We start from the raw sequence: 14,945 nt of genomic DNA, 5'->3' as shown, positions 1-14,945 counted from the left end.
TCAGTTGTTATTAGACCGTGGATGTTTATGCATTTACTGAAATATAATAAAATATCGATACATGTTCGTTTAACTTTCAATTCCTTTTCTGTATTCGTGAAAATATAAATTTGTACAAACATACGCAGTCTAGTTGTAACACTGTAGATATTGTATCCAAGTTTTTCGAAAGTTACCGTTCACTTTAGTGTATTTCCGATTCAATCTGACGCTGTGGAAATAGACTATTCCCCTCCGGAGCCACGTAGGCTAGCCACCCTCAAGTAATTCACTTATTAAATTTTCGGCTGACCTTTGGCATTCCGCCGGGGAAGATGCCAGGGACGTTTACTTTGACGGAAATATGCTAAGCATCGCGATCCTTAAGACGGTGCTAGAGATACGTAAAAGGGGTAGCTGGTTTCTCCACCCTGCGTTGCTAGTTAGCTCGTTCCAAACGCTATAGGAAAGGATCTGGCTTGAAATTGTGGAAAAATGCAACCGACGAACCGCGACACAGATGATCGACGTGTTTGCTCGACCGAATCGAATCCCTCTTCGTTTTTTGTTTTCGTTTTTCAATATCCGCATTAACCTTTCAACGTACATTTAGGGGTGTAAATGGACATTTATTCATGGACATAATTCTATCGTGGACATCTAGCAGTCAACGTATGGATACGATCCACTGGATACACGAGATCGTGCATAGTTACGTACTCGAATCGTACAAAGCGTCTCGCGAAGAAGTAAGACGAAACGATGATATGCTTCCGAAAAAGAGACAACAATGCCAATAATCAGCCGAGTGGATCGACCGATTCCCGATAGCTTTATCCTTGAAAACGAGGAGCCTCGTGTGCATCTTCGTATATACTACCCCACGCGTTTCATACTGAATTACAGTATCTCGTCTGGGTCCCTTCACGATCCTACATTTACGCTCGAGAGTGTACAATTTGCGACAGGCTGTCCCGCCGAGGGATCTTAGATTCACAAAATCTGCGTCATTGTCGCGTCGAAAGAGTTAAAAGCCAACCACTCGAGGCACAATGACTATAATCTGGACGTGGGGTGCGTGGAAAATATCCTTTTATTGAAATGAAATCGTGGAATCGCAGAGTTTTATAGCGTCGATGAATAGCTTGTTAAAGACTGACAAATACTTGTCATTTATTTATTATATCATCAAGTATACCGTCACTGGATTAGGACTTTCCTTCGTATTTTAAAATATAGTATACTTAAACTCACAAATTTCCAAGCCCACCTAAATTGTCTTCTACATTTCATCGTTCTCGAAAAAAAAAAAAAAAAAAAGAAAATTAGCAAACATTTCTGACGTAGTCCAACATTTCCAAGGTTTCGAGGCGATTCTGAATTATTTGTCCCCTTCAAGCCACCGCGAAATGTGTCTCGCATCGTTGTCGTTCTCGATATTGTTACCGTAGTCTTCGAACCGAAAACTCGAAGGGTGGTAAGAGTTGACGCATAGCTGTAGCACCAAGTTCCCTAACTATTATCAACTATGCAAGACGCCATTACTACGTGTATAGTTCGGGAACAGAGCTCGAGACTTTGTGTCCCGCGTCTAACTATTTTGTCTTCTGGTAGACCGAAAGTCTCGACGAACCTCCGTAATCGCGTGGCTGTGCCGAAATTTCGACGGAAAAGGCTTCTCGCGATTCGCTCAATGAAAATTGCGGGGGAGTTAAAGTAACCCAGAAATGAGCAAAATTCTGGATAGTCATTTCGAGCAACAAATTAAAGATAAATACGTTGGATTTATTCATTATTTCATCGTTTGAAAAAGTTAAAATACTTCGATATTTTACTGAAGCAGACAGTTGAACGAGTTTTCGTTACACGAGGATGTAAGCGCGAATCGCTAGGGCAGACTGCAGAAGTATTTGAGGGATTTGTTCGATATTTCATAAACCAGGCGATCGCATCAGTATAAGATTTCATTGAGGACAAGATCGGCCACCCTCCTTTGAAGAATGTGCTTCGGGCAGGCCAAGATAGGGTACGAGGGGTTAGTACCGCTTGAAATAATCGATATCGCAATCTCATGAAATGCCAAAGCATTTTAAAGCCGAGTTTCTATTATAACCCTCCGTTTTCATCTATAAACATACACGTTTCTTTCTTTAAATCTTAAATGGTTAAAACTAATTGAAAACATAAAGTGTAGAAACTTTCAATCGATTTTATTTCTTCCAAATAATATTTAATTTGTCTACTGTTTCAAAAAACTGTAACCTTAATATTTCCTTTAATACGCAAAAGATCGCGAAAAGATAGCGAAATTCCGTTCGCGTTGCAATTATCCGCTAAATTAGTAGCGTTACATAAATTATTTATAGCCTCGTATAATCATTCGTACATTTTGAATCGATGGCAGATTACGAGTGCCTCTGCCTTCACATTTAATTATTTTGTAACTCTACTTTAAATAGAAATATTTATCCGCCATTTTGATACATGAAAGTATCACCATTCACAGTAATGAAACACATAGATTGCTTCGACATTTGGTTTTCCAAAAGCGCAAAATTAATACCTACATCTAATACCTCGTGTGACCATTTTACCGCGTGAATGTCGAAATAAACAATTTTCGATGAAGGGACGGTTCGGAATTCGAAACTGCATATGGCATGGACAGATGCTTTAAAGCGAGCCAGCTATTCTCTCCTGGCCAGTCTCGAAAACCGAACGCATTCTTCGCTCGCGTGTCGTGTTTCGTCGAACCTAGTCTTTTTTGCCAAACGTCACACGACACCTCTGGAAACCGCCCAAAACATAATCCAACGGAGCGGTGCGCGCGTGTCGTGCCGGTGTAATTAGGGTGATATTCCCATAAAAGCTATCGGAGTAAGGTGGACCGCAAATACTATTACCGTGAGCGTTATTAGAGGTCTAAAGTTGTCCCTTAAATAGCTGGTACGTCGGTGTTGTGTGACCGTAACGCGAACCGTCCACGTACGAGACACAGCAGGGCGTTCATTTCGAATGCAAAGACTCTACGAAAGCGTACGTTTTTCATGGTTCGCGACGGGAATTGCACCGTTAAAAGGCAAGGTTAAAATCTGCTATCAAGCAAAAGAACTGAGACTCCCCCATCACAAATCTATATCTTCCAAAAATCTGAACCCCCCGATTGACCAATCTTCTGCACACAATCTCTGAATCCTCCACATTGAAATGCCGCGCACATACGCCTGTTAGTTCTCCAGTCAAACACATTTCTCCAAATACAGCAAGTATAAACGAATCTACGGACAACCACACAGGAAAACCCTCGTCTACTACGCGTAGACTCTCCGTAGAGTCTTCCGTGGTCTTCCGCGCGGTGTTCCCTCCAGAGCAAACAATTCACCTGGCACCTCTACAAACAAAAACCCGCTTACTTAACCGTGGTTCCCTCGCACGTATTTAAACGTATCCCGACGCGACCCGTAGGCAATTCCAGAACAGAGAGGAGCGTGGAATCGCTGCAAGAAACCGGCGATCCGTTCCACGGTTCGGAAAAATCGCGTCGATGGGAGGAACGAAACGTTCGGTCCACGACTTCCTCCTTCTGGCCAGGTCTTCTTCTCAGCCGTCGGAGGCGCGTCTCGGGTTTCTTTCGAGTTACGTTAATCTCGGCACCGGGGCAGCCCTCTTATTACACAGGGACAGGCACGCGGAACCGTGGCGAATGCAAATGTCGCGTGCAGCGCCGCCGCGGAGGCTCGCGTGATCCAGAGGAGAGATCAATGATCGCAATCACCGATGTCACGGACTTATCGGTCGCGATACGTCTAATAGATCGATACCACCCGTCATTACGTATCCTCCCTGCTGTTCCAAGGGGAGGCAGAGGTTCGTCCTACAAATAACGCGCCGGCGTGCACTTTTCTAATGAGGCAGCCGGACGTGCACGTGACCGGATCTCCGCGCGCTTCGATTTTACGCGTGACGCTAAGACGATAAGGGACACGTGAGTACCGTGCATCCGCGATCCCTGGCTGCCACCACGCGGACGATTGTCGCTTCGTCTCGCGTCACGGACCTTTGCCGGTGGTCTCGTCTATGACAGTGGCTCTTGATCTAATGTAGGTATTCTAGTCGGGTAACACACACACACTTGAGTCAAGAAGAATTCGTAGTAATTCGTAGATGTTAATTGAATTAAGCTAGAATTCATAATTAAGATTATTCTAAATAACTTGTGAAGGTAATTACTCACCACGTGGATACCCTCCGCATCCCTTCTGAGGTCTCCGCTCCTCTGGCCAGCCGTAACAGCGGCGCTCAGATGGTTGTAGTGATGTTGATGCAACGTGTTGAGCGTCTGCGTGTAAGGATCGCCGACGAGGTAGTCGAGATGTTGTGGCTGACCGAGGCCTGGATGCTGAGGACTCGCTGGCGCGTGGTGGTGCGAGGGAAACGGGGGCGGGAAGTACGGGGGTTGAAAGTCCGAGGCGGTTGGCAAGGAGGCGCCCCCGTGATGGGGCATCCCGCTGCCGTTCCCATTGCCTCTGTGCCCATGGTGATGGGCGCCGGAATACGGCGAGGAATTTCCACCGCCCAGCGAGGAAATACCCCCGTGACCAGTTAAACGGTCCTGTCAACAGAAAAAAACATATTTTCGTTTCAGTTACGCGCTCGAGTGCTCGCAAGACATTCGAGACGTTTAAAAGATAAACAGTTCGACCCGTTCGCTGCCAGGAAAATTAACCCTCTGTAGTTTCTATAGATAATGCTATTTTGTAATTATACACGTATTCACAACGAAAACATTAAAAACTCAACATCGTCCGAATTTTTGCTTCTGGAATTTCAATTAACCGCTATAAAATCAACCATACTCTGCTTCTAAATTAAAACGCCCCACCCCTAATTCAACTTCAATTTCTCTTACACCGTAACAATACACCTGTTGTCTTCTCAATTCCACCATTCGCTGGGCGCGTGTTTATCATTGTTACTTCGAATAATTAAACGTCAATTTATACGGTACAATTCACTCTATTTTCAAGCGAGAATATGCTTAATCACACTTTAGCAATTTGCTTTGATGATGTTGCGGTTTGTGACCGATATCCCGTACGGTCAATAGTTCGCGTAGACTTCGATATAATCAGCATTTTACGCAGAGATTCTCATCTGGACTCCTCGTCGCTGTCGAGCAACGTTAAACGAGCCTTTTGTAAACGAAACGAACGCGCAATATGACGCCCGGTATCTAAAATAGCTGCAAATTAATAGTCGAACACAAGCGATAATTATTCTCACATTAAAACTCCGAGTCGGTTTAATGACGACGGTGATCGACTACAACGCGACTCACGGACTCCCTGTAATAACCTTTGAACACTATAATTTCGTGCTTCTTGTGACGTGCGCGCCGGAAGCGTGTACCTTTTCCAGATTCTAATGTCGAAATTACCTAACTCTCTCGGCCGCGTTAATTCCAAGGGAGCCACACTTTCTTCGATACGTATGAAAATCGTACAATAATCGCGTAGGACTTCCAGAGAGTAGCCGAGGCTATATTTATCCGCAAAAACAGGACAGGTGTAGCCTTAGACCGTGCAGGCATCTGAATGAAACGAATTCGAGTGAAATTTTTTGTTACGCTTAATCGTATCATTAGATCTCCTCGTAAAATTATATCTCAATTTAAACGAGCCGGGTAAAAAGCCCTGAAGGCGATAGCGAGATATACTACTGTTCAGGATCATTCTACCAACCAACCTTTTCTTTAATCTACCTCTAAGGTTGCATCCACTCTACGCTTTTCTACTCATATCCTCTAAACGTCCGCAAATTTCGCTCGCCATCGAGTCTCCTATCGCCTGATAAGATCCAACCGAAGATCGTGGAAGCACCCCTGATTTATGAACGTCCCGCAGGAGGATGCCAACAGGTTATCGTGTCCGATGATATCTTATCGCGTTATCGACTCCCGCGACGGGGCTCGCGTGTCGCCTAGTTAACTTCGATACTATTTTCGCAGCGGAGATCGCCGGCACACCTAGATTCTGCCCGTGAGGTATTTGCGTTGCGCCGATCGCCATAAGATTTGCATAGCATTTATCCGCGTTTATGCTCACCACCTTCGGGCGGGTAAGCAACACTGTCCCATATACTCGTCGTTTATAGTAATGCCAGACCTCCAGCCACGGCTGCCACGATTTCTTCCCCTGAACGCCGCCCATTGGTCACCGCAATTACGTTGGTCAGCAATTTTTTAATAACCGGCGAAAGTTGCCCTCCACGTTCAGACCTCGTCGCTGCTTTTATTACGGTTGGTACGTTTTACTTTTCGCTCGAGCCTTCGCATCAGGTACGATTATGTTCAATTGCCATGGAGATAGATCGGGGATAGCCTGATCTTGGTTGAGGTTTGTCGAATGACAAGTGGCATGTTGTTTGACAGTTTTAGTTTGATAGATAGTAGAAGATCTTGGGTAACAGTTGAACTGTTCGCTGGACAAATCGATTAACTCAACTTTTTGAAAAATCGAAACATTAAGTGTCGAAACACTTGCTGTAGCCATAATTTGTTATATTTATAATAAGTTTCCTGAAAAGGAAAGAGCTTTGTTCAATATTTACTTGAATTTATATTGTAAGAAGAATCTGATCCACGCGTTCTTCCTGTGGAAGGATCACGCAGTATCACTCGAGTAGATGGTATCGGCTGTGATTTATCTGAATAACAGCGGAAAGGCTTTGTATCGACACTATGGCGGCGCGGGCCATTAGGTCTCTGCTCTCGTGATACGATCTCGAACATCTCTATAAGCCGCGGAAGGGCCAACGCGTACATTTTTCCATTCATACCGCTTTCTACGCGTGAATGTCACGTGTCGATTCCACTTGTGCGAGGCTGTTCGAATTTGAGTGTCATCCTGAGTTAGGTTAACGACAGCGAGTACTTGTATCGTACCACTGCACCGTAAGTACGCGTTTATCGCCACTTCAGTGTGTCATATTTTATTTCGTCGATTCGTGTTACGTGTAACTCCGGTGCTGTGGAGACGTAGGGATTATTATTATTGGTGTTGCGGACCAGCTAAATTAAAGGAAAGCGACGAGGATTTATTGTACATATGGAAGGATTTTTCAGGAGTCTAGTTATTACGATCTAAGTAATATAGATTACTACGTTTTTGCTCGAGTATTTGTAGAATTAAGATCGCAGACCACGAAAATGTCTTCGAAGTATCGATGCTGTTTCGAAATTCGTTGAAAGTCTAATGTCTCGGATACGTTTTTTTAGGATTAGAACGACGAAGCAGCGAGATGGCCCAAGCACGATGTTTCGAAACATGGATTTGGAAACCGTTTGGGGAGCACCGATGAATTTCGCCTCGTTACACGGTAGTATCAGACAGATTAGACAGTTACGTGTTTGGCCAAGTGAGAGTTCCCTTCTATAACGGACCTTTCCGTTCGATTTTGGGCCGACGGTCGTTAAATGCCGTTACGGGCAGCCTCTTCGATGTCGAATTCTTTGATCCTCCAAAAGCACGATTTCACGCCCTAACAGATTTATTATTATTCTCCTGTGCAAAAATGTTCAAAATTAAACACGCCAAGAATACCAATTGCTTCTTAATAATTGAGTACTTTATTCGTGACATTTTCTTACATCGACTTTCAACCAAAAATTACAAACTCATTTTTTCAAAAAATTATAGCCCTTCCCCTAATAGACGATCAAGACTGAGCCTTTGGGAGATCTGAAGATAATGAGTACCAACTAAGAATTGTTTGGTTGAAAAAAATACTACTTTTACAACAAACAGTCCCCATGCTTCCAGCTGTCCTAGAACGCGGAAATAACAAATTAACGCAGAACGAGGCACGCCATTTTGTCTTAGGACCGCAGTTCCTCCGCACGTCTTGTTCCGTATTGAAATATTTGTCGTCGTTTAACGACATGCGTCGTTACGTCTGGTGGAAAAGTACCGTTCGTCACGACGCTACGGAAAGACATTAAGACGTCTTCAATTTGCAGTAATATTCGTTATTCGACCATAATATGAGTCCGACTTCCACGTGTTCGGCGAACGCGTGTTTCGAATTTCTCTCTCGTAGCTAATTTTCTGTTTTTCAATTTATCGGGCAGTTAAGGTACAGATTTAACAGCGCGGGAGCGGGTTAAATCCGTAGTCACCTTTCTGTTATCGCGATTGCCCTTTTATGTTTAGCGGAAATTGATTGCCCCCGTCGTTTTTCGAGAATTCCGCTGCGCCGGCGCCGTTATGCGAAAAGGAATTAGCCGCTTAATCGACGGCATAATATTGTTTCGCGCATCCATTACGACGGAGGAATGCAGACGCGATTTAAGTACTCATTTCATTAAATGGAAGATATGCGGTTAACGAAATGTTCGGATAATTAATTCAATCGATGGATTAATTTTCGTACTCTTTGTCGAAATGGTTATTGCTTATTTTGAGTACGAGGAACCGACGCTACTTAGTGAGAGAAAAATTTAAAAGAGTGTCTTTTCTGACACTTAGGTTATGCGTAAGAAATTCGACAGAAACAAACGCAAAAATAAACTTCTCTCAACTTTAGTATGAATAACCTAGAGTATCAAAAAATTAGGAAAGAACGTAACAAAATAAACTAAATATGTTCTAACACTTTGCAACTGCAAGCAATTATAAGAATAAACAGCCCAGTTGAAGTTTTTAATTCAACTACACTCATCGAACCTCAAATAACCCGGAGCACACGAAAAATATTTGTTCCCACGTCCAAAAATAACGCGAAGCCTCAGGAAATATTCAACAGCGATAATTTGAATACCGTCGAACTAACATACGTATTAACTGGCAAGAGTCTGGTGTCCCATCCGTCGCGAATGAATGTAAATTCATCTCTGAAGAAACGAAACGTGTTTCGGCTAACCGCTAATTTCCGATCGAAGTGCCTGTCATTCTTGCAACCATGTTCTTTCGAAGCGTAAAAATCTCTCTCCGAAATCAATCGTCTCGACGGCAACGTGCCTACCAAGAAGATTGATCGACGCGACGAAAGTAATTTGGGAAGTCGGAAACCATGTAGATTACGGGTAGAAAAAAAAAAAAGAAGAAATTATGACGATCATTTAATAGCGACTCGGATCGAAACGATACGAAGGCTATACACGCGTGAAATTTTGACTGGTGAGCAATCTGCAAGCGTCCTAACCACCGGCGAGCATTTCACAAGACGCATAGCCAAACTTTCCAGTCGAGATCGCTATTGATAACGCAAGAGAAATCGTCCCTCTTACCACACATGACAAGTAGACAATTAATAACCAATAAGTCGTGTCGAAATCGACAGATCGTAGATTGTGGACAAGCAACTAGAAAGAAAATACGGAGCTCCTAAACATCGATTCACAAACCAGAGTACCCATATCCTGAAGCGTCGATCATAAAACTTCTAATCTAGTCAGAGATGCTCAATTTCTGTTCTAATACAAACATTTACGATTCATTTCACTCGTGAAACGAACGACCAATGCAAAATACCGCCTGTAACTAATTCTAATCAGAAACAAATTACCTATGCAATTTTGTCATTCCTCTAAGTCGATTTTCGAGTCGAAAGAAACGAGCCTTAACCTTTGTAGCATCTAAACGCTATGCAAATAACTAGAGTTATATTTAATTTCATCATGAAATAATAATACCACACATTCAATTACAATATAAATATTAACGATTCATTTCACTCGGCTAATTAAAAACTACCACCTTTAACTCATCGGTGCTCCAAATCAATCTTGGAGTCGCTAGAATCACCCCTTAACCCTTGGAGTCCCTAATCATCAAGTGGAAAACCAAAGTTTCCATATCCCAAACATCCCAAATCAAGTTTCGAGTGGTTAGAACCGTGTCCCAAGCCTTGCAGCTCCTAACCACCGAGCAAAAAGCCAGTGTTCCTTAATCGCGAAACTTCTAATCGAAACGCACCTCGACCTCGATGACCGTGGTCATGTCAACGTGGGGCGCGTAACAGAGCGCCAGCTTGTCCGCTGTCGGCGCTTCCGTGCGCGGCGGAAACATCCCTAGGATCTCCAGTTTGCCGGTTCCGTCGTATCGAATCCGTCCCAGTCACCTTTTCAGCGTCCACCACTTCCTGCACTGTCAACCCGGTCACATAACAAACACACGCGTGTGACTTGTCAATCCTGCACCACTTCGCGACGATTCCCGATCGTTCTCCGCGTATCGACTCACTTGGATCAATCAGTTGGAGCGCGCTTGGATCTATCACCTCTAGTCTCCCGGAACCAAAGGAACAGATCAAGATCCAAAAACCTCTACCCTCTAGTTCCCAATTACACAGAACACCAGCGAAGCAACCAAGACGAAAAGACGCGGATATTAAATGCCCGAAGTTCCATATTCGAAAATCCTTTCGTCGAGCACCTCTGAAAAATTCGCTGGATCGAATTCCCAACGGATCAGAGGACCAGGAAGAAACGGAGCTCGTACAGTCGATAGAAACACATTTCATACGGGAGAGAAGAAAATCCTAAGGACTTCCGGCAGACCAGGATCCCAAGTTCACCGGGTGTCGTGAGCGGCAGAGGATCGAGATCCCGAGTACTCGTTGGCCGTCGCGCTCGCGACGAGCGAGCGGAGGCGCGCGGATTCGACCATGGTCGCGGATCGTTCGCGCATCAGTCCGCCGCGCGAGGGTCGCATCGACGCGTAAGAGGCGTCGCGCCGGCGTCCAGGCGGCTCGAAGACGCTGCACCGCGAAACCGACGAATGGAACGGGCCGATCGGTGAGAACGATCGATGCCGGGATTCGCGGGAGATCGAGGCGAGCCGGAGAACAGCTGATCGAGCGGTGTGTTGCGGCCGACCGACTGAACCACGGGGACGACGGCGAGGCGTACGAAAGTATAGCTAACAGCCGTGTGTGCCAGCACGCCGAGGACGAAATGGGAGGTGGCACTTGGTCGTGCGCTCTTACCGAGAGCTACTACTACTACCACCGACGGCCGCCACCATCGTGAACTGGGGACCAGGCGTCGTCGTCCTTCGACGGCAGCTGCACCACCACCACCACCACCACCACCACCACCTTTAAGAATTCTACCCTACCAGTGCCTGACGGGAGTGGAGGATAGGAGAGAACGGGAGAGCTCTCGTTTGTTCGCTTCGTATAGACACGACCGAAATTTCGCCCGAGGATACGCGCCACCACGTGCGACTGCTCCTAGAGCTTGCCCCACCTAGATGATCGTGGCGGCCGCGATTCACGAAGGGGACGTCCTTACGATTGAACGAATAGGAGAGATACCCTACGGGGTCGCACGACGCTCGCCGACGCTTTCCGATCGCAAATCTGCATCCGCGAACCTGCGTGATACGTCGCGGACCGTCGGTGTCGGGGTGCCAGTCGCGAAACTCTCTCCGTCTAGGCAGGTGACCGGCGCCGACACCTCCGGAACTCTGGTTTCGGGAGTCTTGGTTCGGTGGTATCTCGATAGTTTAATTACAGGTTTATTTAGAAGTGTCGATTTTACTTACGTCATCTTCAAATGAAAATAAATAGTAGTTGAAACAACGACGCGTAGAACTATTTTAACAAAAAAAAAAAAGGAAGAAGAAGTTACGTCATTTTGAAATGGCTGATTTAGATATTTTCTATCTTAAACTTCTATTTTAACTTTAAAATTCGACATTATTTTCGTTCTACTTGTACCTATGCAAAACGAAATATTAACATCATTATATTAATTAATAGAATATATATTCTACACTACATATTTTTTATATGTTATCTATATCATTATTGAACGAACCATAAATGCGTCAAGTTCGCAGTCCAATAATCACAGTCGTTACCACTTATTCCCATTTAGCAGACAAATGAAAAATTGTCACCAGCAAAGAGTTCCCCAAAAAAACATAATTTTAAAACAAAATATATAAAATTATACGGATATCCCCGAGATCCGATCTACCCAGTTTCGTCGCTATTAAAATCATTTTATCGAGCTCGTCGAACCCATGGAAGCACGCACAAACGCAATCCACCATCTTTAATTTCATTCCTCTTCCACGCAGCCAAGACACGTATGTAATAGCTGCTTAATAGAGCGGCTTTAAATCCTAATGGGAATCTTATCGGTTGCCTTACGATTAATCGCTCTACAGTGAGCCTAATATATTGATAATATTTATCGCTCCCGGCCAGGATCAGATTAGAATCGCGACACTCGATAACACCTGGCGTCGTTATCGGAATCGGGGTTGGTTTCGCTGCAGGAGGCGCGTCCGTGGTACGTATTAATTAAACGAAGAAATGAGTCTCGCCGCGGACCGTTTCCAAGCCGCTTTTCCGTCAACCTTCATTCATGCCGCGAAACCGCTATTAATCCGCAAGGTGAAAACGGCTAGCAAACCGACGTTATAGGTCGTCGACTCGCGCGGGGCGTAATTTATGCCGGTGTAAATTCTGCCGCGTAATTACGCCTCGGAACGCCATTCACGATCGCAACGAGGCGCACTGGCGAGACCGAACGATAGAATTCAGAACAAAAATTGGTACCCAGTCGTGGATATCAAAATGGGAGAACTTGTTTAAAGATGGAAGCCTTGGAGTCGCGAATGTCATAGCTATATTCGTAATTTTTTTTTTTTTCAAGAACAAGTTAGTTAATGGGAAATTCGTTTGTTGGTGTTTATTATACATATATTTAGTAATGAAAAAATCATTTTTATTTTTTTCTATGAATTTATTTTACGTCGCGTCACTGCTTGGTAATTAGCGACGGATTCAATTGGGTTACTGTTCAATTAACGGTACTGTGTACTACTGTAGAGTTTAGTGTCTTGGTTTGGCGTTTTTTTTTTTTTGTAAATCCTTTGTAATGAACACTGATCGCGTTCCAAGAAACCACTCGTTGTAAGTAGCTGTTCATGTCAGAAGGACATTGTATATAAATGCAACTTTTTCACCGTACAGGTGCAAAGAACTGTAATTTAAGACTTTCTTGCTCCCTTCGATGTGTTTTATGAACCCCTGCAGTTCTTAGCTACGGTTTCACATCTTGCACAATCTCTTATGATTCAGGGTGTTTTATAGTCTCTTCCTAAATCGAGTAAGACACGCAACTGACAATGAGTTGACTTTCATCTCTCTTCTGAATGAAGACAGGTAAAAACGACGAAAGAAAATGTTTCTCATTGGTTTATAACTGTTTTTCCCGGGTTAGTGATCCTCTGCAAATGGTATAGCACAAATACAGTGGATTTATACGTAACCCAAGTCTCAAACTGGTGGCCATTACTACATATCCATTCATATATGATACTCAAAGTTCGGTAGCCAAACAATGTTTCTTACCGTGGTTCTTCTAACAGATTACAAGTGTCCTTGACAATTACGTATAGAAATTAATTTTGTGTCTTTACAACGGGCTCGAAGCTAAGAGCGATCGGTTCGACGCGATGGAATAATTGCCGCGCTTTGCGGCGAAGCTAATTCCCTGTCCACGCGCTGAGTTTACGATTCCCGTTCAGCTTACCGATCTCTCGACCGCAAACCGCGGTTCTGGCGAACGACGCGAAACAAAACTGAAAAAATAGCTGATAGAAACAGCAGACGGACTAGTTTCCCGGTGCCCCAGTAAATTCTTGTTGCATCCGACGACAAACAGAACGCGTGATCGGTAGCCTCCGGCCACGTCGCTCCAGGAGGCTCGACATTATTCCGTTTCGCTGGCCAGACCGGCACCGTACATATCCTTTCTTTCGTTCGTCGTTTTATTCTTCAGTTCCTGTTCGCGCAGCTTTTGATCCGCGCAGAAACGAAAGGCACGATTAATCAGCCGTTCGAAAGCTGAAACAACCATTGCCCGCGATCCTGGTCATTGATCGAGCGCCGAAATGGAACCGAATCTCTATCCTTTACGGATCACATACGGCGTAAGAATCGCCGCGATTATCGCACCTTTCTCGCGCGTGGTATCCAATTGTCATTAATCAAGCCGAAGCTCGATTTGTCCGAGGCTGGTGTGGCAGAGATGGGGTGAAATTTTGAGGGAACGATTAGCGACGAATTCGAACGTTCATTCGGGCTAATCGTTGAATTTTATAGGGGATTTTTCGTAAGAGGTTTCAGGGAGAAACTTTGGTTTTTAATGACTAGGTACGATTAGGCGTTGTTTTCCTTAGTCATCGAATTGTTGACATTGCTTTCATTTCGCAGTCTCTTTTACATTTTGGAACTCGACCTAAACGCGTCTACATTTGTCGTACCATGAACATCCCTTTCCACTGCAGATTAGAAAGTGATTGAACGCCGTGTACTCCGTTCCACAAACGGGGCAACGAGAAGCGATGATTCAAAATTTAGAAAGCAGCCAAATTCGTCGTAGTTGACTCACACAGAATTACACTTGAATATTTAAACAGCTCCTTGCGACGCCAAGTACCACTTTTCTCCCAGGCCTACTGTTTCCCGTGCCACTTATTATTATTATTATTATTACTAACACCTATCCCACGTGTCGTAATTTACGTCACTGTTCGATCGAGAATTATTTATCGATTCATGGAAATATCTCTTTCGATAAAAATATATTTTCTGAACCCAAGCAAGGGACCGCGATTCGCATCGATACGAAACCGACTGGTTTTCGGTCTATCTATCTAATCCCCTCGATAAATTCAACGTTCAGGAATCAATTTATAACTGTACTCGTGTTAACTCACGGTGGGTTAATCCTCGTTGTAAATATATTTCCTCGTTATTTATTGCGCGCTTCATCGTCGATAGACTAGCACAGAAGCACCTCTTCGAATCTTAAAAATACAATTTTTCGAAACGTGGCTACCGGGTGTATATAGATATATAATGCGCTATGGGAAGAGGCAGCGTGAGAGTAAACTGTCGATAAAGGAATAGCTGAGGTGGTAATCATCGGTAATCTTCGGTCCGTT

General features: G+C 44.3%; 1 protein-coding gene across 4 annotated transcripts in view; it reads right to left on the bottom strand.

The window, feature by feature from the left end:
• LOC128887553 (transcription factor AP-2-epsilon) overlaps positions 1-14,945 on the bottom strand; it is a 74,996-nt gene that overhangs the window by 36,812 nt on the left and 23,239 nt on the right. For 2 of the 4 annotated variants that reach the window (XM_054143566.1, XM_054143567.1), the window contains exon 2: positions 4,214-4,591. In XM_054143566.1, coding sequence (XP_053999541.1) covers positions 4,214-4,591 — 378 coding nt within the window. Of the gene's footprint in view, positions 1-4,213; positions 4,592-4,888; positions 5,702-9,953; positions 10,909-14,945 lie in introns of those variants that run through there. The other 2 variants (XM_054143568.1, XM_054143569.1) reach the window with 2 other exon arrangements.

This window comes from Hylaeus anthracinus, unplaced genomic scaffold, assembly GCF_026225885.1.
Source record: "Hylaeus anthracinus isolate JK02 unplaced genomic scaffold, UHH_iyHylAnth1.0_haploid 11989, whole genome shotgun sequence".
Classification (NCBI taxonomy): domain Eukaryota; kingdom Metazoa; phylum Arthropoda; class Insecta; order Hymenoptera; family Colletidae; genus Hylaeus; species Hylaeus anthracinus.
This window is presented reverse-complemented; position numbering and strand designations above follow the sequence as displayed.